At 37.8% G+C, this 25,221-nt stretch overlaps 1 protein-coding gene across 4 annotated transcripts in view; it reads right to left on the bottom strand.

Annotated features, from left to right (window-relative positions):
* NNT (nicotinamide nucleotide transhydrogenase) overlaps positions 1-25,221 on the bottom strand; it is a 42,677-nt gene that overhangs the window by 3,012 nt on the left and 14,444 nt on the right. For all 4 annotated transcript variants that reach the window (XM_068667409.1, XM_068667410.1, XM_068667412.1 and 1 more), the window contains exons 9-20: positions 23,939-24,130; positions 22,633-22,786; positions 22,035-22,196; positions 21,146-21,256; positions 20,210-20,355; positions 19,001-19,196; positions 17,370-17,603; positions 15,298-15,458; positions 14,600-14,779; positions 10,626-10,785; positions 9,528-9,609; positions 626-744 (exon numbers count right to left, since the gene is read on the bottom strand). In XM_068667409.1, coding sequence (XP_068523510.1) covers positions 626-744; positions 9,528-9,609; positions 10,626-10,785; positions 14,600-14,779; positions 15,298-15,458; positions 17,370-17,603; positions 19,001-19,196; positions 20,210-20,355; positions 21,146-21,256; positions 22,035-22,196; positions 22,633-22,786; positions 23,939-24,130 — 1,897 coding nt within the window. The remainder of the gene's footprint in view (positions 1-625; positions 745-9,527; positions 9,610-10,625; positions 10,786-14,599; positions 14,780-15,297; positions 15,459-17,369; positions 17,604-19,000; positions 19,197-20,209; positions 20,356-21,145; positions 21,257-22,034; positions 22,197-22,632; positions 22,787-23,938; positions 24,131-25,221) is intronic.

Genomic DNA, 25,221 nt, shown 5'->3' with positions numbered 1-25,221 from the left:
CACTTTCAGGTTTCTTTGTGCCTGGCTTTTCCTTTAAATGTTCTTCTGAAAAATCTTTTACCAGCGACTTCCTGATTTTTAATTAAAGCTTTAATACATCAAATTTTCTATGCATCGCTATTCTGGCTTGCAAGATATGACAGGATCAAATCATCCACAGCATCTGACCTAAAAAGGTAGCTGTAGTTTTCCTGTATGGAGCAGTAACACAGAGGGGAATAAATAATAAAAAAGAAAAAAAAAAAAAGACATAGCATTTTCTCACATCTACAAGCAAGAAAAACAAAATAAAACTATTCTGTTAGTTCTGGAGGATATAAGTTCCACGAGCCTATTTATCCCTCCCCCTTCAATGCCTACTCTTTTTCTGTACTCCTCCATTCAACACTGATCTTTGCTTTACCTGTCGGTACTCAGTTTTCTGCTTTTGAGACAGGCTATTCCTTGTATTCCTCTACACTTACTTGCCACCAGCTGCGAAACCAGACAGGTTGCAAACGAAAGACCTCTGCTCACTTAGTGACTTTTTTCTATTTTTAAGATCTTTGTGCAACATAAAAACAATCAAATGAAAATTGGCAAGAACAAATGAAATCTATTAGAAGCTCCTATCTTGCATGGTAACCTGGGAAGTCTTCATTGATCTCGTCCATTTCCAGAACAATATCATAGGGAACACCAGCTTCTGCTAGGAGTACATTCAGCTGGCCAGGCATACGGCCAGCCACAGGGTGAATACCAAACCTAAAAGAAAAGTAAGTCCAGTTCTATTAGTAAGTAGTGACCACTCTGTTTTACATAATTAAATTGCCACCTTTGACTTCAAAGGCCAAGAAGTTCTTCGAGTGCAAGTACATGTGAATTAATAAAAGGAAACGGTTAAACCTTAAAAATACTAGTTTTCAAGGATAGCAGGGAACTAAATGGGTGGGAGTGGGAACAAGGCCCACTGATTTGAGTCTTCACCTAGACAGCTGTTGATTCCTTTTCAGGAAAATTAAAAATGTAAACTTCCACAACAGATATGCAAAAGAATCTGCTGAGTTTCCAGTAAATCTGAAGAGGCTAGGAGATCATTTTCAACCCTTCTGTCATAAGACTCTAAGAAATTCATTGCACCTGCAAGAAAAGCAGCTTTGGAGAGCCTGCTGCACTAACAATGCCACACACACTTCTAGCAACAACGCAGAAGCAACTAGTGGTCACAAATGCTGGGAAACACATCACTGCAGGATGGAACAAGAATGTTAATCTTCCACCCAGCAGCAGCTTATAAAAACAAACTTGGTGGGTTTTCTTCAATTACTTTTGAAAGTAATAGGTCTATTTTACCATTTATTAGCTACAGCCACCAGCCTGAGCTCACATAACAAGCATTCACATCCACCTTCCAAGATGTACCATATTTAAAAACTTGTGACTGACCTCTGTGATTCTTTATGAACCCTGCTTTGTGCAAAAACAACCCTTGACATTGTTTGCATGTCCCTTACATTACTTAAAAGTGAAAGCATCACAAAGTGAACAAGCCAAAATGCCAAACAAGCCAAACAAGCCTTAATGAAGAGTCTGAAAGACTGTGCAGTCTTCCTGAAATAAGAGCACTCCTACACCTAGAAATGTCCTTGGCTAATGACTTACTGAATCAGATATCTCTAGAGCATGCCTAATGACCAGTAGCCTAATGCTGCAGTCCAACACGAAACTTAACAGGGACTCCATGCACAAGACAACACTTTGCTGAATTCGGGTAACATGCCACTTTCTTCTCATGATTCATCTTGGGAAGGGAAAAAAAAAGGAGGGGAAACAAGAAGTTAAGCAGCTCTACCAGCTTAAGCATAACGATTTGAGAAATGTTTTCTGAACAGCTTAACACCAATATATAGGAAACACATTGCTTGTGAGTTACTAAATAATCAGACAGATGCACAGAGCGGCAGGGGGGACGTTAAAGCATGTAAGACTACTAAACTGACAAAACTCAGAACAGAGATGTTACACTGGTTAAGCTGCAAATCCCACAGATGTTTTTGTTAGAAGCAAATCTATTTCTTGTGGGCAGAGTGTATACTTCTACTCATCTACTGTCCCTAAATAAACTAAGTGTGTGACAGTAGACACGATCTGCACTTTCTACCTTTCCAGTTCCAGAGCAATCAAGCATAATGCTGACTCAAGCACAGCAGAAATGTCTGGGATGAACGTTGTATATAGATGAAGCTAAATGTTAAATACAGAAGCATGCATGTATTCTGGAATAGACAGAAAACACCCAGGAGAAAACTGTAAAATCTTGGATTTCTAAAGAAAAATTTCAGAACAGAAATCCAAGTGAGTCAGGAATGCAATAAAAGGACTTCAGACAGAATTCCTCAGAAAGAAATGAAAGACTGATAAATCAGCTTGCCATGTCTGAGGGATTGCCACATATTTCTATTTTCAACTCCACAGAGATGGAAGTGGATACCACATGACTGAGGGTCCATAAGTCAGAGTACAAATACATCCTTAAAAGGGCAACTGAATGCTCCATCAGCAACACAGCATTAACACAATGCAAAGATGAGACAACTGAAAATCCAGAAACAAAATTAAGGACATATGATTAATCCACATAATGCTAGATACACTGCAGCTTTAAGCTCCAGGTCAAAGAGTCAGCTTTAAAAGTCAGCTTTAAAAGGAACATTTCAAATAAATTAATAGAACAGAGTGTATTCAGCTAGCAAACGTTTGAGATCCTGATGCAAAGGATAATACCTAGAATCAGAGAAAGCACTGCAAATACACAGGACAAAACATTAACAGTTTGTTTCACACCAATCTGTCAGTAATATAAGCCATGCGTAAGACATGCAGCTAGTCCTAAACTGTACCAAATTCAAACACTTTTAGTACCCTAGGAGAACTTTTATTCTGAAGTATACTCTAGAAAAACCATCACTCCTCTGGCAATGAAAACAGATTTTCCAACAAAATTCTCTTTTGTTTCTAATAAAATGATTTGAGCTTCTTTGTGACCAAAGCTGCTTTGGCAATACACAAAACAAAATACTCGTGAGGTTTCTATTAAGTATTATATACATATACAATCTTATTTCATGAGCTGGAAAGCCAAAATTTAAGCTGCCAAGAGAATGAATTTCACCTTTGACTTCACCATTCCTGGCAACAGGCAGAGAAAAACGAGAAAAGAAAGGGACAAATGATCTTCATTCAGGAAGAGTTATGGCATGAACGATCAGCAGTTAAAATCTTCTGACAGACTGTTTGAAACCACACACTGTGTATTCAGAAAGTTTGAAAAAGCTGCTCATACAAAAGCTTTTTGGACAAATATTGAAATTACTCCCAGAAATCTGTTTCTGAGAGCCTGTTAACCAAATATGACAGGAACAGCCAGTACCTCTTGAAAATCGACGTGCAAGCGTGTCAAAAAGAATCATTAAAAATATATGCTTATCTAAAGACTTCTGTAATTTCCCAAGATATACACACAGCTGGAGTAAAATTAGCTAGTCCAACTGAAAGCAGAATTCAGGTAAGCATGAAAAAAGAGATAGCTAAAATCCTTGATGGCTCAACAACATGCCCAACAAAAGCCACGTATCTTGCTCCTGACTCAAAGCAGCAGCAGTTCTTCAAAGCTACGTGCTCTACAGCAGAAACAATTTGTCACATGTGCTCTCCCAGATGTTCAAAATATGAATCGCATTCGTATTTAAAAATTTAAAACATGAATGACTTTAAAAAAGAGGTATGTTGTAAGGAAAATGTTTTGAAGTGGAAAAATTGCTAAGTTTCTTTAATATGCTTTTAATATAAAGTCACATAAAAACTCCCCTAGCTATTTTTTCTTGTAATCAGAGCAGAATCTCACACTCTTGATTTTCTGTTTATCTGGCATTAAGTTTTTGGTCTACACGTACTTTACCCAAAATAAAGATGCAAAATCATGTTGTGGCTGACTTGAAACTTTATTCTGGTAGTTCATGGAAACACAGGCCTACCAGGAATTTTCTATCTCAGCCCTGACTCAGACTGTATAACATGGGACCTGCTTATCGTGCCAGTTGTCAGATACACTGAAGTTAGCACACACCTCTGTGCTACTGACAGACTTCACACCTAACAGTATGGGTACCAGGCAAGAATATACAGCTTTTTTTCCATCCTCTTTCGGATAGCTTTTTAGCTTCAAGAAAGACAACACAGCACAATGAAAAAATGAGGACATACAAGAAAAGCTTCAAAGTAACAGAAAGCAACATTTTCTTTTAAATTTAGACTAAAGATCTAAAACCTCTCACACACATACAGCATATCTGGGACAGCTCTTTCTAGCACAGAAAGCATTTAAATTCATCACTATTGCACTGAAATTACTGAAAAACTCAAGATGGAAATCCCATTTTCTACAGTTGAAGTCAGCATCTCTCTTTATTACAACTGGCTAGATAACATTCTTGTAATTAATACTGGAAGAGCTAACATACCTAACCCAATGCAAAAGTGTTTCAAGATCACTTCATCACATAAAAAAGGATTCCTGCCATTATGCCAAAGCCGGACAGAGTGATTAAAGTATGTAACATCTGGCTGGTGCCTGATTTAGCTTGGTCAACATTTTAGAAGCTGTATATACAGAGAATAATTTGCCCAAGAGTTATGCCTCATCCTCTCTCACCGCCCACCATCAGCCATTCATTCACTTTACTTATCCTTTGACACAGGATTCCTTTATTTCTAGTACAGACAACAATCTGTTATTCAAGGTAACAGGAGGCAACAAACAAAATCTAGATGAACAGAGGACTGCACCATTCAGACAGCACGCAGCTTAAATCCTGACGTACTATCACCTGCAGTGCCTCACGGCTTCTAAGTATCACAATATAATGCTCCGATCACACATTATACACAAAGCACATAGCTCAGGTCTGATTACACGCCTCACGCAACAGATGACCCCAGAAACAGTACTTGAAAGGGACAAAGCTCAATGGCTCTGCTGGAATCAGGTTAGCTAAATTGAATTACTTTAATTAACATATTAAATGAAGGCTGGTACTGGCTCTGTATTTCCAACCACTCCAGTGAGAGAGTTTATCACAGCAGGGGCAAGATCCATGGCATGGACCTGGTTCAGTGCAACAGACCTCCCAAAAACCCAACAGTAGGGAAGTCTGAAAAAGCATCACAAACTGACATAAGAAAGTCACCCAGAGCTGAGCTGACGCGTTGACCACTGACATACCAAGAATACACCCTGAGAATCACGCAGCCAAGTTGCATCTTTGCAGAAGCAGATCAGGTACTGCAAGGTTTTATCATTCTTTCTAGCTATACTGATACAGCACTTGAGCTAACAGATCTGTGAAACATCATTTGTCCCTCCATCTGCAGCATTAATGACTCAGAGCTCATGCAGTTAATTTGACTACAAGAAACAGAGAACCGATGTATGCATACCCACTTACTTTTCTTCCTAGTGAGCATACTTCAGTTTCCTAGAAACTTGCGTTAACACGGACAATGCTGCCATTCAGCAATTTGACAGTAATCTCTCTCTCATGTACACCTGAGTTATACAATATCTGAAGGTTGATTAGGACAGCATCTTAACTGCTTATGCTTTACAATTCCAGCAGATTTTCTTGCATTACAAAAAGCAATGTTTTTAAATTGAAATAAGTAATTTTAGTAAATTGATTTTATTCATTAAGTTACAAAGACACATGTAAGAGGTACCCATCCACATGTTCTATCACAAACACTTAGCACCACTAAATAAAAAAACAGAACCTTAAATACATTTGATTAGAGCTCAGCCAGAGGTAAAAAGAATTCAAAAACACAGATCCAACACTAAATCCATCCTGTCACATTTTCAAATATGTAAGAAACCCGTAAATGTTTCCATGTGTTTAAAAATAATCAGATTCTCCAGCACCAGAAGACAAATGAAAGTCCTGCAAGACATCTACCTATACAAATTAGGTTTAAAAACATACAGCATTTTAACATCTAATCTAAAAGGGTGTTAAAGAAGTGATCTGTATTTTCCCCAACTATGAGAGGGAAAAGAAAACCATCATGCCTTAATTATTAGCTTTTTAAAGTTCATACAAAGCATAATTTTAGAAGTCCTTTCAGCCTGGAATTGAATTTTCTTCTCAATAGTACTATGCAGGAAATTAAAACACACTGACTGAAAAGGTCTTAGGAAAGAGATGCTATGGCAGAAGCTCAGCATTTTGGTATGGACATGAAACTTGTCAATTACCCATCTACATACGAGAATGTATACAATTTTTAACTGTACTAAAATACTACAGAAGAATTATATACTCTATATATGTAATTATTATACAATTATATAAAAGAAATCAGAATTTCACAACTATGGGCCTAGAATCAACACAGCATGTAGCTGAAGAAGTTTGTGAACATCAGAACTTCCCACAATTTACTCACTTGTAACTTTGCAGAAACAAAACTAGTCATAAAACAAGCACTTTTTCCCCCAAGTCCAATGAATTCTGGAGACTGTGAGATTTAGACTATAAAACGTTTTGTTGTTTTGGCCATCCATAACTAGGTAACACTATAATTGAGGCTCAGCAATATCCAGTTTTGTATGTGATCCTACTAATGCATTAAAGATGTAATCTACTTGCAATACCATCTCAAGTAAGTGATGATGTGATGTTAGCTATGTCAGCAATTTAATAACTAAAGCAGTCTAAAGTTTCAAACTCTCCTGTAATTGTGAATTCAAGCCCTAGTCATAAAAGGTTACACATCATTTTATACAATCTGTGCTCTTCACTGAGAATGCTAGGGCTATAAGCATAGTTATTTAAAACAACAGTGTCTCTGGATCAGTCACGAGCCATGAAGGAAAAAAGACCATATGACAGATGCAATTTTTCTTGGCACAGTATGGGCATTACAAATTGATGACAATCGTATGTCCATGCTGGCACTCTTCCACAGTGGATGTGTGAGAGTGTCACTACATCTGGATGGTGAGCGTACTTAGGGTCCCGAGGCGCTCCAGCCCTACTGAAACCAGAGGGACAGCAGCTGTACTCAATGAACACCGTGGGAGCTCCGCAAAGTGATGAAAGGCCTAAATTACCACAAACTGTAAATACAGATTTATTTCATTAAAATGCTAGGTAACCACTGCAGTGATCCCTTCCTGAAATTAACTCATGTCAAGTATAAGCCAGTTATTTCAAGGATTCATTCATGTTTCTCCCCTGCAAAGCCACCATAAAAAGGCAAAACCAACAATCTTATAAAAAAAAAAAAAAAAAAAAAAAAAGAGCTCCCCCACACAGAAGCTCTAAAAGGAAAGCCAAAAGCATATGACACTGTCATCACATCAGACAAGAAGGTTCATCTAGGTTCTTTTGTTGCACAATTAACAGGTCTTCAAAAATTTTAATGCAATTTGGACACACATTCAGCTTTTTGCTAAACATGGAAAAATAAGGAGTGAAGGTAGCTGCTCCAGGAAGTAGATACATGAGCATGCATCTCACTTTTCACATATCCAAGCAAAAATACCTCAGTAAAGCAATTTAATATGCAGAATTGCAACACTGGATACACACTAACAAGTATCTGTTGCTAAAACGTACAACAGCACAATGCATGCTGTAAAATACTGCAAAGACCTATACGCAGCTTTTCAATGAGTTTGAAAAAATAGTGAAAGAAGAAAAACAAAACCGAAAAATCCCACTAATTGCTGGAGTATAGATTCCAGAGGAGAGTCACCATCTAAATGAAATAAACACGTGGAATGCAGAGAATGAGTATGGCTAACCAGCATCTGTCCAAATATCTTGTTTCAAACGAAAGCTGACCCTTGACTAATTTTAAGATATTATGTTACCATAATTAGAAAATACTTTCCCAAACAATTAAGAAGGGAGAAACGATGCTAGCTTCTCAGTATTTTCAATACCTCTAAGGTCTACAAAAAAAAAAAAAAAATTGAGGGAGAAAAGGACTTGAGGCTAGCACCTAAGATTTCTAAGATTACTAGTACCTAAGATTTCTCTCTCAGCAGTGCAGCAGAATGAAGTAAAATAAATAAAATCTGGTAGTGGCCACGTGCTTCTCCAGTAATCCTTCCATGCAATACTCAATGGACTCTAATTACAGTGTCACTTGCAATTGCAAAAACTTAACAGGAACCCAAAAAACTAAGTCTAAGATGCTTAAGGGATTACAGTATCTGTCATGGGAGAAGGGCTGAGAGAGCTGGGATCTTTTAACCTGGAGAAGAAAAGGCTCAGGGTGATATCACTGTGTAAGCACCTAATAGAGAAGAGCAAAGATACCACTGAGGAGAATCTGGTTTTGTTATCCAGTGAAAGGACAAGAGGCAATGGTCAAGAACTGAAATACAAGGAATTCCATTTAAACCTCAGAAAAACAAATTGTTTTACTCTTTCCCAGACAGGCTGTTAAGTCTCCAGCCCTGGAGACTGAACACTCAAACACAACTGGACAAGATACTAAGCAACCTGCAACCTAAGCTGACTCTGCCTTTAACAAGTGTATTGGTTGAACTAGATAATCTCCAGAGGTCTATGACTCAAACCATTCTGCAATTCTGTGAAGGTTCAGGTTACATTAAAATAGTGATAGAAGTTTATACACCTTCCTGGTTTAATTGGCTGCCTTGTGAACAAGTGAGACTGTAGAAACCTTAGAATTGTCGTGTGAGAAGAGACACATTGCATGCTTTTGCATTGCATTGCATTTGCATGCTTTGAAGCATGCAAAGGGAAAAATCAGACAGCATATCTTATGGAAGTCCTGCTGCAAATATAAGAACACATGGATTGATCCAGATTCCTCCAGAATCCTCATAGATATCTATGTGTAACTGAGGGACTGTCTGCAGCACGTTTTTGTCCAAACACGGGGCTTTAAGCATCTGCAAGACACTTTTTAACAGTATGCACTGACCATCTTTAGCTACCCCAGAGCACAGAAAGTGTTAGTAGAAGAGTACAGAAGACAGACTTTTTTTTTTTTTAATTTAAGAAGGGCATCTATCTAAACATGCCCATCAGAATTGGATTTTACTGTCGCTATTTATTTACTACTGCTGCTGAGTAATTGTAAGCATTGCTACCATTAACACAAGTCATTTATCCAATGAAATAAATGAATCCAGTATTCTTGGTGCACAGGCCACTGTACCCGATCTACTCTTCCACTTCACATAAGACTGACACAAGCAAAACCACTGTCTCCATACTGCAGAAAACCCACATTTCTTTCTGAGGATCCTCCACTATTCCCACTGCAGCCCTTCAGCTATTCCCCAACAGTTTCACAAGCAGAGGGATGAATTCCCTTAGGAAATTATTTTCTAATATAGAGCCCAGCATAAGAATGATTGCTGAAAGAAAAATTAACCAAAACACACACTTGCTGAGGATTTTAATGGAATGAAAAGAACTATAATGCTTTTCATCACAGAAAGTACTTACCTGACATTTTTCCCTTGTTCTCTCAACATCTTCACAAGATCAGCTATAGGGTACTGAGCTTTTGCTGCACACAAACCATAACCTGAAGGAAGAATTCCAATGTTTTAAGCTGTTTTCTTATTTCAGTGTAGATAGAATAGTTACAGGGAGCAAGCATACCTTCCACACAAACAGCAGCTGTCTACTTATATATTATAAAAAATATATGTTTTAGTTAATATATAATTAAATTTGTATATTTATACACAAACATATGTGAATGCATGTATCTCAGATACTCACATACTGATCAGGCTACCACTCCCTAGGAATGTAATTCACCTCATCTTTTTGGTCTCCTGACCACTAATAGTATAGTAGTTTGACCAGCCAAATTACAAAGTAAGTTGTTTTGCTTTCTCTGAAATGTGTTCCCTGCTCTATCAGAAAAGGACAACTTTGTTTCTTGCATTCTTCCCATTCCGTTGCAAAAAATATGATTTCCATGATTTAACACAACAGTGCCATTCAGTTGAAGAGAACATCTTCAACCACTCCTCATCTGATCTCTCCTAACAGGAAATATACTATTGAACCGTATGAACCTATGGCCAACACATAAGTTTAACAGAACTCGTGGTTTTGGTTTTCAGGTTTTTTCCTATGTGAATTCCAGTATTTGTTGAATACTATCTTAGATTTAGATGTTTTCCTGCAGGTTTTCCAACAAAAACAATGCAGAATTAAGCAAGTATTTAATAAGCACAAATACTCTCAATAATGTAAATGATAGCTTATTATTAATTTTCTTACTGGTACCAATGGTACCTTGGAAACTTACATCACAACTGCACACAAAATTAACTGTAAGCACAGTTTACAAAAGACAGCCTCTGTCCTTATGAATTTAAAAACTACATAAATAGGACAAAGTGGGAAGAGATGCGCACACAGAAAAGTGAAGTGACATACACATGATTACACAGAGGAATGATGACTAACCTGGGAACAAAAGCATCTCTCACAACTCCAGACAACACTGCAGTTTTTTGTTTTGGGTTGTTTGTTTTAATAATACATCCTCTCAACATCTTGCTCTGTAAGTCAAGAGTGTCTTACCTGGAGTAATAATAATGCTATTAGCTTCCTTTATCATTTCAATTGCATTGTCCACATTGATTTCTGTGTGGGTTCCAGTAATTTCCATGGGCTTCCCACCAGCTGTTGATGTGGTGCCATAGCCCCCTAGAATCACATTTGCAAGGGAACGGTTCATAGCCTGAAAGACAAGAGGTTTTTGATCAGATAAGATGAAATGGAAAAATAAAGCAGAGGAGACATCCACAAAGGAAACGTCTGGAAGTATTAAAACCCTTCCTAACAATAGTCTTTATCTGTTGGTTTTGCCTGCTGACTACTCAAAGTTCTTACAACAGGCTCCTTGAAACAGAGACACAGATTACAACGATAATAGCCAAACAATAGCTTCTAACACGTAATACTACACAGATAGTGACAGATAAACAGCATTTTCCCAAGGCAAAGAACAACACAAAACACACAAAAGACAGCTTCATCAAATATTGGTCTCTTTCTGTGATTAAAATGAAGGTATAAAAATACATATTTGATGACAGAAATTTTATATACATACATATAATTTTTGCAAAGTATTTCTCTAATTCTTGAGCAATTCAAGATGTAAGCACAGAACTACTGCATGGAAACCACATGGCTCTTACAGGTAGTACAGAAGCAAAGCTCCTACAGGATCACAACAGAAAAGAACAGGACAAAGCTAAGCAGCCACACAAAACTAACCAAATGCTAATTGAAAACAAATTTGAATGAACTAAAGGGGGCCATTAACTTACTGGCAGAGTACCAAGGGGGAACAAGAGATCTTAAACTAGGAGCTTTAAGAGAAGAACACATCCTGAAAATTCGGCTCTGTAGATACACAGCCAGGAAAAGCCACTGGCTAAATGCTTTCACTGGCATGTCTCCTTGTGAGCATGGTCCCAAAGCAATATCTGGAAGTAGGCAAAACTTGTAATTGCAATAAACAAAACTTCAGAAGCAGGGAAGGAACAGGCATAAATTTCTTTTTTAATTAAACATGTGTGTCATTCACCTGCTGTGCTAGCTCATAAATCACAGCAGATTTTAAGAATGGATCTGGAGAGACACACATACAAGTGAAAGAAAACACCCACACAAAAGTATGCTTCCAAGTCCATTTTCCACTGATATTTAATATCATGCAACTCCATGGTTTTTTCCTATAGCCTGAGAAGATGTGCAACTGTGAAATTCAGCATCTAGCAAATAAGCACAGCAAAGATGTTAGAAGAACTTTTGTTTATTCTGATACAGATACTGTAAGGATGGCACACTGTAGGGCCTAAACACAAGTTTTGTGAAATCTGCATTTTTGTACAGACTGCAGTAGTTTTATCCTTTAAGAACACGCTGCCTTTGATGTGTACCAAAACACTAAACTTTAAAATGGGAGAAGAGACAAGTTATAGCAGTTGTATCTGGTAAACAGTCTAGGCAGAAGAATACATTTTTAGACGTTGCACACTGTAAGTCTACAAGAAGCTAAGTGCTTTCAAGTCTTATTTAAACCAAAAAACAACAGTAAGACCAAGACGAAATAAAAAAAAAAATAAAAATGTTCAAGTATTAGAAATCTGAGAAACCACACAAAGCATGCATGAGATTGTAGCACCCTTGCCCGGCTTCAGAACTACAGCCACAGAAGGCTTCAAAATGAGTGAAGACCTCATTAAATAAAATTAACCAAAGCAGCTAGGACCTACCCAGCACCAGGACAGTATGCTGTCTTCCACAGCCTCCTTCACCCTCTTTGCTGCCACAAACATATACAAATAGAGAGCAGGCTTTGTCACTGCTGTTATTCAAAGATAACCCAATTACCAGAAGAAAACCCTTTCTGCTGCATATACATATACAGGTGATGCTGCCTGACGCTTGCAGCCCAGGTAAACCAAGCCCTTGATCCCTGAGCCCTTACATGCTCACTGTGCCCACATAAACAGCACAGCTAGTACATGTGAGGAGGCAGCATCCAATCTGTAAGACTAACACAGTCCATGCCTTTTCTTGCTCTGTTTCATCACCTCGGCTAATGGTTCCTCTCCCACCTGAAGCATCTTCCCCATCCCTAAGCATACTGATTCTAATACTACAATTGCAATCATCAAGTATTCACTCTGAAAAAAACAGGGAGAAAGAAGTGTTAATACAATCAAATGTTCTGTAAAAAGGCATGTTGCATTAGTGCTTTGAAAGAACCAAAATCCACAAGATGAGTGAACAGTACAGGCCTTTGCTTTTTTGTTTGAAAGTTAAATTCTTTGTCCCTAACTCACCCTAATAATAGGCACAAAAGGAGAATGGTTGGAAAAATCAGTCAGTAAAATATGAGTGAAAAATTTTAAGGGATTATCTGAATACATGTTGGCCAGTTTTATTAACCCGTGTAAAAGCTGTAAGGGATTATCTGGATAGGTTTTGGATAATTAAGCTACAGTTTTATCACAAAAAGGCAATTGGAAACGTAAAAGGAAGCTTTCAGCCCTTGTTTCCACAAATACCTGCACGTCTGCACTAGATGAGTTTCAATACATATCCTCTTTTGTGTGGAAGTCATATTGGAGGTTAAAAAAAGGTAGGGAGAAACTCCACTGCTTCATTAGCACAGGTTACAACACCCTGAAGAACAGACCTCTGTTGGAACCACTGGAACTCAGAAGCAATTTTTCTTCCTGAAAGCCAGCTTGAAGAAGGCAATGATAATGAATCCCTTGATTATAACAAGGCTTTAGAAGTAATGATTTCCATTAAAGGAAGCAAAGCACAAAAGAAAAATGCTGGGAGAGAAACAAGTTATTCTGTGTATTGTACAGAAGTTATACAAACTAATTTTAATTTTACTGGCTGATCAACTTTAATTGTCTAAGCTTACGTGAAGCAGCACAAGACTTCTTTAGTATTATCTGAAAAACTAAGCTTCCTGAATGTTAAGAAATACACAGAGGAAAAACCCCTCTGTCACTGCGTAACTGTTTTGTTAATTAAATTCCTAGGCTTCTTATTTACCTACATTAACCCCAAACAACATCAGCAAGTATCTCAAAATTCCAAGTACTGAAAGGAGCTACCAGTAAAAGACAGAAAAGAGGCAGTAAGAGAAAAATTAAGCTATAGAGCGACTATGACTGTGGGGAAATATATATCCAATAGATCGTATTTTCACCAAACCTAAAGGATCTGATCTTAGAGAATATACTTTTCACAACTCTGTTGCCTTATAAGCATCATCTTTCTACTAATACAGCCTAACTTGCTGATTGTATATATATCACCAATTTAGGTGAACAGCTTTTGGTTTTTGTTTGTTTTTTTGTTTTGTTTTTTTAAGTCTCTGTCATGGAAAGTACAAAGAAGAGAGATAAAGGAAAACAAAGAGGACTTTTTAGTAAATGATCCCCCAAAAAAGAAAGTCTATTAATACTAGCACAGTATGATTACACGAAGAGTTAAAGCCCAAGGTTGCTCTGACACACACGTTAGTATCAGCAATCAACTTATGCAAGGTTGCTGCCACCCTGTGGTACTTCACAGTAACTATTTTCTGAAGAAACTATTCAAGCACTCTGTCCCACACTCCAAAAAAAAAAAAAATTTACTCTCTAACCAAATCAAACTTTTTTTTAAAAAAGGAAGTCACTGTGTAAAGTATCTCCTCCTGCTGATAATTTAAACTAAAGTTTAACAACACTGCAAAGTAACATAACTAAAAAGACAGTTGAGCACGAGCAATCATACCTATTTAAGATTCAAACCCCAAATGTGCAAGTCCAATGCAAAGGCTTTCCTTAGTTCTGAAGTGGGTCTCTCTCCAAATTAAGACGTATGACTTACATCTAGTCCAGGAGCTTCAATTAAAAATTCTAGCTTCTAGTACTTTGAAGTCTGGTCTTCCGATTGCTAATCTTTCTAGCAAACATTCTGAATAAGGTTTTCCAGTACTTGGAAAACAAGCACAATTTCTGCTCACTTACCACACACATGATGTAAGAGAGGATGGCCCCAGAGGAGCCAATGAGTGCACCAACAATAGTCAGCAAGTTGTTGTTCAGTAGGAAGCCCTCAGCACACAAGGCCCATCCAGAATAACTGTTCAGGACAGTAATAACTACAGGCATGTCAGCACCTCCAATGGCTGCTGTTAAAGTGACACCCTGGAAAAGGAAAGACAATGCATACTTCCAGTATAAGCTATGACGAAAAAGAACATGCAGAAAGGACAGTCTGCCTGAAGCATTAAAAAAATAAATACGAAGTTACTTAATAAAGAATCCAAGTATTTTTTATGTAGGAGACATCAAGGAGGAGGAGAGGAAGGCACTCTATTGTCCTGATCTGTGTTTATTTACATATTTCTACACATAAAATCAACTGACCAGTTCCATGGCTTTTTTTAGGAATTAACTTTCCAAAAGTCTTTTAAATGGAAAGGCTCCATTAAGTCATAGCTGCAAAAAGTAATTAGATATATCAATGTCAGTTCTTCAGAACATTTCTGTTTTACAGCTAGATTTAGGAAAGTTAATTCAACTTGCTACTGAAAAGTCAACATATAGGCACTGTGTAGGATGATAGTGACTCAGAATGGTAAAATGTAATTGTTAAGAGTAGACTTGAGAAGATGAAAAACAAGCTTGTTATTTGTTTTGCCTTCTGTAATTACCCAACTTACCATTATGGCTGAGAGAGCTGACACTGAACCTAGGCAAGTAATTCCTGTAGTATAACTAGGATCGATCATGTATGGAACCATTCCACCAATGCTGGCAGCCAGCAACCCTGCATTCAATGCATGTCGACCAGGCAAAAGCAGTGGTGCAGAATTCAGGATACCTGCAATCAAATGCATGTTCAGAAATTGAAACATACATGTAGGACAATCTGTCTCTAGCCCCGAAGACTGAATACCTCAACAAAAGAAAAAAGGAGGGAGGGGGAAGGGGAGAAAAGACAAAAGTTAGTAGAAACCGAGACCTTGTACTGACTCAGTATTATAATGCATTCAGGTGTATTCTAGATTCTCAAATATTCCTGTTTAAGCTCATTTTATTTACCAATCTTTCTTCAGTGCTTCAGAATAACTTACCTAATCTAAATATCCTTTTCTCTCAAAAAAGCCTTCATTATGTTGTTTGTTTGGTTTTGATTTTTCAACTTACATTCTGGCCCCAAGACTTCACATGCTATTGTGAAGCTCTGTAGTAGGAAGTCTCTAGCTAGAACTTCTTAGTACAGGTATTATCAGACTCTCAAAACATGTGTGCTTACAAAAACATGACTACACAGATAAACCCCAAACATAAAAATACTCCTGCTAGAAATGCTTTAATTTAGAAATGCTTTAATTTCACCTCAGTCACACAGAATTCCCATAGCTTCCTACGTTGGCAGAGGCTTTACTAGAAAAAAAGGCTCTGTGATTCAGTTCAAAAAGACAAACATCCTTATTTTCACCTTAGGGGGTTGGGTTTTTTTGTTTGTTTGTTTTAAATAACAAAGCAAAGAGTCAAAATAATACAAGTTTATCCATTAATTTTGATTTACATAATTAGATGCCAAGTGTCTTATTTAAATTTATGAGAATTCAGGGGAAAGAATGAACTGCTAGTCTCAGGACTTGAAGACAAAGGCTGTGACCTACTACCTCTATTTCAGTAGGATGGTGTAGAAAGGCTTATCATTATGATGCTGATCTGAAAATGGAAGGGGAAAAAAACATGGGCTAAAATAGGCAGTGAAGCTCACCAAGGATGTGCACACATATCACTGGGGAGCGTGGAGGTGAGGGCAAAGATGGAGAAGTGGAAGAAAATCAAGAATAAATTGAGTACTGCTTAGCAGAAATACATACTACTGACAAATCCTTCAAAAGATTATTAGAGAAGACAGCTTTCCATCAATGTCATGCTTCCTCCTTCAATGGTGGTCTGAAACACTGAAGAAAGTAAACAGATGTTTCCCAAAGGAACTACTGCAAGGCTATAACAGGATTAATAATAGGAAGCTCTTCTCTTTTCTGGAAGTTATTAGAACAGACACTATCTGTCTCTCAAAAGCTGCATGCTTACATAATGAAAAATACATGTAATATGTATTTTTGTAAAATGAAACCTTCAGGTGCCTAAGAATCAAGAGTTAGCATGTGTTTACGCACATTTACTAAAACATTAAAAGGCATGGAGTATGGAATTTGTGTGGTAGGTAAATAGTAAATCAGATGGTTTAAAGCAAGACAGTCTTAACTGACACTGCAAAACTATCTACCTAATGAAGCCTGAATGATGCTAAGAACAAAACTTCACAAATATTACTAGCGCTCACAAAGTCCAGCAACACAAGGGTTTCAATTAAAGTATCTGTGCAGGAAGATGAAGTTGCAATCGTAAGACTTAAATAAAATAAATAAAATGTCAGGTACAGTGTCTCAATAACTCTATGGCAACACTTACTTCTAGATCAGATGAATTGAGAGAAGCTTATTACCATTATTAATTACCAAGTCAGATATGTCCAAGCACTGAAGACAAACCTTTCATAAATAAAGTTGTACACAAGCAGGACCAGAATTAATTAGAAAACAGTACAGCCACAAGAATTAAATATATAAAATTTCACCTGATGCAAAACACAAGGTTTCTTTCCAATTACATAGCAGTCTACAGGCAGAGCTAAACCCTGGCAGAGGGGGCAAGGGGGAGAGGTAGGCAAGCCTTTAATACTTAGTTCTGAACAAAAAGATCTCACCTTGCAGCTTTCCATAAGCAATAAGAGAGCCACTGAAAGTCACTCCTCCAATGTATGTGCCAAGGTATGCCACAATCTTGGTGAGGTTTGCAGCTGGATCAGTAGCGAAGTGAGGATACTCTATCATGTATTCTGCTACACAGGTGAGCACAGCAGCCAAACCAACCAAGCTATGGAAAGCGGCCACTAGCTGAGGCAGATCTGTAATCTGGATGCGTTTAGCAATTGTCAAACCTATTAAAGAGTTGAAGACAGAAGGGAAGACTTACAAAAACGTATCTAATCTATACAGCTAGAAATTGATACACCATGGTTCACCATGCAATGCATACATGCAAATACACACCTGCTCTAATGGAAAAATATGTTCTACACTAGAAATTGCTGAGTAGCAGAAGGCTGCAAATGTGCGATAAGGACATGATACAAATTAGGGAGATGACTAAAGTACTTTTTGTTCTGATAAGCCTAATTAAACATTAAGAAATTCAACATTTTTTTGTGAATAAAGCACAATTTGAAGAAGGGAATTTGGTAGCATTCAGTAAGCAGCTGAACTTGGCAAGTAAATATGAACTTGGGCAAGTTCATCTGCTTCTTTATGTCCAGATTCCACAACATAGGTGTACTCCTGCTTTTCCAGCAGTCTCCCTATTCTTTATCATATCTCGATGCATTAATAATAAATGCCCTGGGACTTGTAATTTTTCATTCACATACTTGCAAAATAATATAAGCAAGCCATAAATTAGTCTATTGACCAAGTTTTAGTAGCAGAGGGACCGCACAGATGGCCTCTGAGCAGAGCCCAGCAGCTGCCCCTTGTTAGGTAAGAGCCAGCTCCAGTCGGCTCCAAAAAGGATCCAGCTACTGTCCAGAGCTGAGCCAGAGAGTGATGCTGGTTGCATCTCTGGGAGAGCAGATTTGAGAAAGGAAAATAGGAAAAAATGCAGCTATGAGAGAGAAGTGTGAAAATGTAGGGAGAAATAACCCTGCGGACACCCCCGCCTTTGGGGGGGACCTGTGGTGGAGCAGTCTGCCCCAACAGATGGACCCCGTGGTATGGAGCTGTGTGGGAGCAGTGCTTGAAGAGCTGCTGCCTGTGGGCAGCCCCCACAGGCTCAGTTCAGGAAGGACGGCATCCATGGGAAGGAACCCATGGGGAGCAGGGGCAGAGAGGGACCATGAAGAAGTGGCAGAAACAAAGTGTTGAGGAACAACCGCAGGCCCCATTCCCCTGCACCACTCAGAGGGAGGAAGTAGAAAAGGGTGAACAGGGGGCAAAGGTGTTTCTAGCTTGCTTCTATTTTCTCAGTGCTCTAGTCTGTTAGTAATAAGCAATAAATTACATAAGTCTCCCTATATTGAGTCTATTCTGCCTGCAACAATAACTGGTGAGTGACCTCCTTCTGCTTATCTCAACCTTTGAGCCCTTTTTCATTGTATTTGCTCCCCTGTTCTTTTGTGGAGGGGAAGTGAGAGATCAGAGTGGTGGAGTATATCTAGCCATTGGTGTGAAACCACCACAGTACATCAATTCATCTGTGACCTGTACAATGTTTTGTATCTACAGCTTGCCTAAATGCATGCACGGAACATATATTCATTAGTTTATAGTATAATACACATACCTATGGTACCACCAAGTGCCATTGCACCTGACATCTGAGCCAACAATTCAGGTGAAGGTTTAAGGCCTCCAAGAGTTGCTGCTAAACCTCCTGCGACACCAATCATACCCAAAGCATTTCCAAGACGAGCTGTTCCTTGCGTGGACAGACCAGCCAGGGCACCAACACAGCATAAGCCTGAGCCCAGATACATCATCTTTAAAACAAGAAAAGCATGGATAAGAATATATGAAGTAGAGGCGTGTAGTGCAAAGCTGATGTCAAAAGCTTTCTGATTATTACACAATACGGTTTTCTCCAGAATATGTGTAAGTCACCAGGTGAGTTGCTCTTAATTGAAGTAAAAATCAAAGGCATGACTGTGAGAAATTGTTGTAAGAGATGTGATTTTGACCATTTAAAATGTGATCTTTATTTAAACTTTTTCCCCATTTTATGAGCTTAGTTTATCTTCACCATGAATATTAAACTCAAGTCAATCCAATTTTCCTCATCAGTTCAGAAGCAAGTTTTTCTTCAGTACTACTCTACAGCTGAACTGTCCCATTCATCATAGGAATGCTTTCAGAATTTGCTCAGTGCCCCTGAACTCCTGCTTTTGTAAAGAATAAGCAAACTTAAATGAACTGAGCTACACGTAACCTGTCTAAATAAGTAAAAAAATGCAGCGTATTACAAGCACCCAGAATAAAACCATGCTTGAGTTTACTTTTTTCTTCCAAGCATAAAAGAAAATACAAATTGATTTATTTTTATTATTGAAACAAATGCAAACAAAAGCCTACCATAAAAGATTCTATAGGTACTATCTCTGCATATCCCTCTGCGCTGAAATTTCATTCCTTACAGACATCATACTTCCTTTAATTGTCATTCCAAGTTGAACTTTTAGAAACATTTAAACCAAAGACTGATTTCTACAGTCACTATAACATTTAAAGTATAACTTAGAAAAACTATCCAATAAATAACAAAGTATCTGCGGGTTCTTGAGTTTAAAAAAGAAAAATGAAGCTTTTAACATAGATTCAGCATTTGGGGTATGACTGCAAGCTTAAAGTTAATCAACTTTAGCTTGGCCTTGTGGGAATACAAATCTGATGAAAACATGATAGCTGATTTGCTATTTACACCTCAATCGAATAAGCAGTAAAGAAGCACACCACATGGTGAATAGTGGGCTGAGTGCCACAAGGTTTGTCTTCTTACCTGTTCAATACTATAGCCACCATTGAGAGCAGCTCCATAACCTCCTACAAATACAGCACCAGGAAGCAGGTACAAGTAGTTGTACTCAGGAGGATCGGTGGGACGTTTGAACATATCCAGCATTCTCTGTGTAACTAGAAACCCACCTAGCCAAAAAAGAAAGCAACAAGTTTACAAAAATAAAGTCTGAAATTAAGCATGTGCTAAGCTACAAAAGATATTTCGCTAAACTATTATTACCACACAAAGCTAGTAACTGACACCAACAAACCTTCTGGAAAGCTAGTAAGCTGGAAGACCACAAAGCTAGAATCAGGGTGAGATGTTGCTTTCTTTTTTTAACCTTTGGAGGGAATTCATAAAAAGATGAGTTTGAAAGCCTGGAGGACTTGCTCTTACTCCATACTGCCTGCTGACTATAAAGTACAGTCTGGTTTATTATTCTGCTCTTTTCCCTTTCTATTCTAGCAAAAAAGGTGTTTTTTTTTTGTTTTGTTTTGTTTTTTTTAAGTCACACGCTTTATCTTCATATCTTTTCATTATGAAGCTGGGACTTCTAAAGATCAAGCAAACAGAATTTCATTCTATTCCAGTGGTATATTTTGCAAGTGGAAAAAGGAATTCAAGGCTAAATGCAATACCATCTGAAGGCATACAGGAAAATATATTGCATATAGTCATCACACAAGGAATACCGTAAACGAAAAATACACATTTAAACGCTTCCTTAAAAAAAAAGAGGTTACTCCACATGGTATACAAGCCAGAAACACTAGCTACCATGAAATTTTATTTTTTTTTCCCCTTTATGGATGTTCTTAGACATTATTCCCAGAATAATATTTCTCAAGTCTATATTCACTTAAAGATCTAAAAGAAATAAAAGAATTACAAAAGTACTTTAAGTTATCCTTAAAAAAAGGCTAACATTCATACCCGCAATATTGACTGAAGAGATAAAGGCTGAAAGCACTGCTAGACTTTGAGGAGCATTTTCAGGGAGATAGTTTCCACCCATCAATACCAGCCCACCAACTGCTGTTAGTCCTGTTTAAAAAAAGAAAAAAAAAAATGTTACTGAACCTTAAAAGGTCCTGTATCTAAAGAAAACTTTCCTCTAGCTGTGAAACTGATACCAGTCAAGTGAAATTTTGATCTTTTAATCAAAAAATCTTGATCTTTTTCACTAATACAAACATGTTTCGAAAGAAAACAATTAGTACACAAATGTAGTTTTAATGTACAGTACTTCAAGCACAGAGTCAGCCTTTGAACACTGGTTCAATAAAGAAACTGCTTTTAGTGGTCAAAAAAGATCAGGCTTGTAGCCTGTCACAAAGGCACAGACAGCCTCTCTTCCTCTCCTTATCTAAAATTTTTATAATGTTACCAATCTTACAGATCACTGTTAGAATTTCCCTCCCCACACACCTCCAAAGAACGTATTTTGAGGAGAGGAAATAAAAAAAGAAAAGCAAGAAACATGAAAGACAAGTTATATTCAGGTCAATACTTTGGACACAAGGGAGAAAAAGTGTGTTGTATGACTGAAGAGACTGCAGCACTCCCGAGCGAAACAAACTTCAAATCAAACAGTTTAAGAACGGGAAGTTTGTTAAAAAGATAAAAAAAAATTACACAGCACCACATTTGCCTTTCGTTTGAAAAAACACTCTTGAAAATAAGTTATCCTTGCAACCGATGAAAGTAGAGATGCTCTTTGCCATTTTAAAAGACAAATCAACAGACATTTGTCTAAAGCTCACATAAAAGGAGCTGTGCCTCCTTCAAGAAGAGAACAAGCAGCTGTATGACTGTTACTTACCTGAGATAGCATTAGTCACTGACATAAGTGGAGAGTGAAGAGCAGGAGTCACACCCCATACTGTATGGTACCCCACTATTCCAGCTAGGCCAAATGTCGTCACCATTTGCGTGAAAGCATTATTAGGAGCTACAATGCCCAGTCCTAACATGCTAGCCAAGCCTAGAAGAAAAGCAGAGGAAAATTATTTTACAACTTTTAAATGCAGGAAAGTATTCAAACTTAGTGGTATTTAAGTCTCACATAATACATTAAAGATTGAAGATTGTTGATTCCGCTGCAAAGTATAGACAATTCCTAGCAAGAGTGCTTCAACAATTTAAATGTTTTACTGATATTTTAAAAAGAAAGACAAAACACATATACATACACACCGCATGAGTCAGCACTGTTTGAAATGTTAATACTTTTGCTTAGATTTCTAAAATGTTATTCTCCTCTCAAAAGCAATTACAGAGCACTGATTTTGTGCTAGGATACATCAGCCTGGTCTCTGAGCTAGTTATTAAATTCCATAAGTAAAACGAGGAGTCACTTAAAAATACTAATTAAATGAGGAGCAGTCTACACTGATTCTCCAACTCCAGAAATTGCCTACCTGCTGTGTATACAGAAGCACTAGTCATAGTTTTTCTAAAAGGTGTAATAGTAGCTGCTTTTTCCGCTTCCAGCTCTGCTACAGTCTTCTGCTTCACAGGAGCTCCTTGAGGAATGTTATTTGGTGGTGGTGCTGGGAAAATCACCTTGCCATCCTGACAAGAGATATTTACAATTATCCCTAACGTAGCAGATGCTTTAGAGTTAGAAGAACACACTATTTTTAATCCTGTAACTCAGTAAAGTCTTAACACCCTAAAGCATCTTCCATTTTATGCATCAGAAGTTTACAAGGCTGAAGGAATAGTAGTACATCCTGACTAAATTAACCACGCTGGTTCGCACATTTATCAGACACGATTTAATGCTAGGGTCCAAGTGCACCAGGTAAAAGCACAGCACCTGGCTTGAAAGCAGGACCCAAGACAAGGAGGGGAGTTCTCTTAAATGGAAAACACTTTTTCAAAATAAAATGGGGGCTTGGAAAAAGCAAGTTCTACTACAGATCAGAACTGTAATCAGTCTGCCCAGACCTCAGAAAGGTTCCAGGCACATGTCTCGCTTTTTTTTGTGCTCCCAGATCTCTGAAGGAGTACTTACTGGACCTGAAGACGGTACAGACCTACTCAATGGTCTACAGACCTGAAGTCAACATAAGCCTCCTCCAGAGTAGATCTTTAAAAGCATTAAAACATCTTGGTAACATTATCCAACAAAACTCAACAAAAATTAGTACCTCTTGTTACCTACCTAATAAAAATGGAAGCGTTCTGCATACTATCATTGCACAAGGAAAGCCCATACTGGCCCATGCCCAAAGCTTGTATTTTATTATTTCTTAGTAGAACTTAAACTATCCTGCATATTCTAGTTCCCCTATTTTTTTTTCTGAAGTTACTCTTATATAAACAGAAACATGTATTTATGTATTAAAAAAAATAGCAGTAATAAAGGAGGAAAGGAAGAATGTTTTTATGGGCCTGTAGTAGTATTTCTAAACTGTTTTAAATAACTACTTTTTATCACATGAAAACAACATGAAAATTTAGTATTTTTCTCTTTTTCAACAATAGACATAGGTATTTGTTTAACCATGGTAAGAAGACAGAACCAAAATGTTTCCCTTCAAAAAAAAAAGGACAGAGGAATTTTCAATTGAATACAGACACAATTGCCCACAACATCCACCAAAGCACCTCTGAAGTATGTCAGCATGCAGTTATCTTTGAATACATTTTAAGGAGACAGCAATAATAAACGTGAAAATATGTACCCACAAGTTAAAAAGGGAATATTTATTGACTTACCTTCATTACTACAGTTCCTCTAATTACATGATCCAGAGTGCCGTAATCAAACTGATCTTTTGGATCAAAGTAGAAGTTCTCTTTGTCAGGACTAATAGCCTTTAGTAGTTTGATAATGTTATTGGAATATAGAGTACTGGCCTGAGTAGCCATTCTGCTAGGCAGGTCTGTGTAGCCAATGTGTGTAACACCCTGAAAAAGATTTAAGTAAAATATAAGGACCAGTCTTTCGGTGTTCTGAAAAAGCAGCATCTCCTCCAATACATCCTTCTGGAAATATGTATCCGAACAGTTTCATTTTTCTCTGTTACCTGCTCTCTAACAGAATTAGCTGAGAGAGGGTTACTTACAACAGTTAGAAAATTCAACACTATCAAAGCACATTAAATGTTATTAGCAACAAGCCAATATGACAAGGTCATACTGGTACAAGAGATTAACTTCTCCAAATGCTACTGTTCTTTCAGAACCTAGCTTCTCTTAAAGCAACCAGGTAAGAGATTATCCTGCTCAGTGCTTGGCACCTTCTCAATCCCTCCTGAGGGCAATTTTCTATACCACAGATGAGTAAAAGGAGCTTCCTCAGAGCTAGCTAGCTGTCCAAGAAGTATGCTCAGGTTCACACTTATGTAGAAATATAACACAATATATCCACACTGCTCACAGAACAAGTGTGAGTACACCTGGCTGTCAGGCTCTTGAGCTTTCAGAAGATGTTGGAAATTGAGGCTGGCATACACCCCTCATGCTCTAGCAGATTCATGTTAAAACACTGCTCCTGCAGCTTACAGCTAAGAACTGTGCATACTTCTAGGAGCTCCAGCTTCTTGATGTAATGCTGTAGGACACTGCTAGTAGTTCTGCACTGCTGCTCTTTTCCACAGCTCAGTTCCAGTACACTATACGCAGGGCTAATATGCCTCTGACTAAAAGCACTCCACATAAATTCTTCAAACAAGTATTTGTTTATTTCTGTTCTACATACTCTAAGTTCAGTTTTTAAACAGAGACACCAAAAGTCTTGAAAACCACAAATAAAATGTATGACTCACAATATATGTGTGCAGCCCTGTTTATATTAACAACAACCATGGTAGCAGTATGTTCTAGAGGCTTCCCTAGAGTACAGTACTACTGGCATTATGCCCTTTCATTCACAGAATCAGAGAATGGTCTGGGTTGGAAACAACCTTAAAGATAACCTAATTCCAACCCCACTGCCATCAGCAGAAACACCTCCCACCAGATCACGTTGCTCAAAGCCCCATCCAGCCTGGCCTTGA

This window comes from Anas acuta, chromosome Z, assembly GCF_963932015.1.
Source record: "Anas acuta chromosome Z, bAnaAcu1.1, whole genome shotgun sequence".
In the NCBI taxonomy this organism is placed as follows: domain Eukaryota; kingdom Metazoa; phylum Chordata; class Aves; order Anseriformes; family Anatidae; genus Anas; species Anas acuta.
The sequence above is the reverse complement of the archived record's forward strand: the minus strand, read 5'-3'. Positions and strand labels throughout refer to the sequence as shown.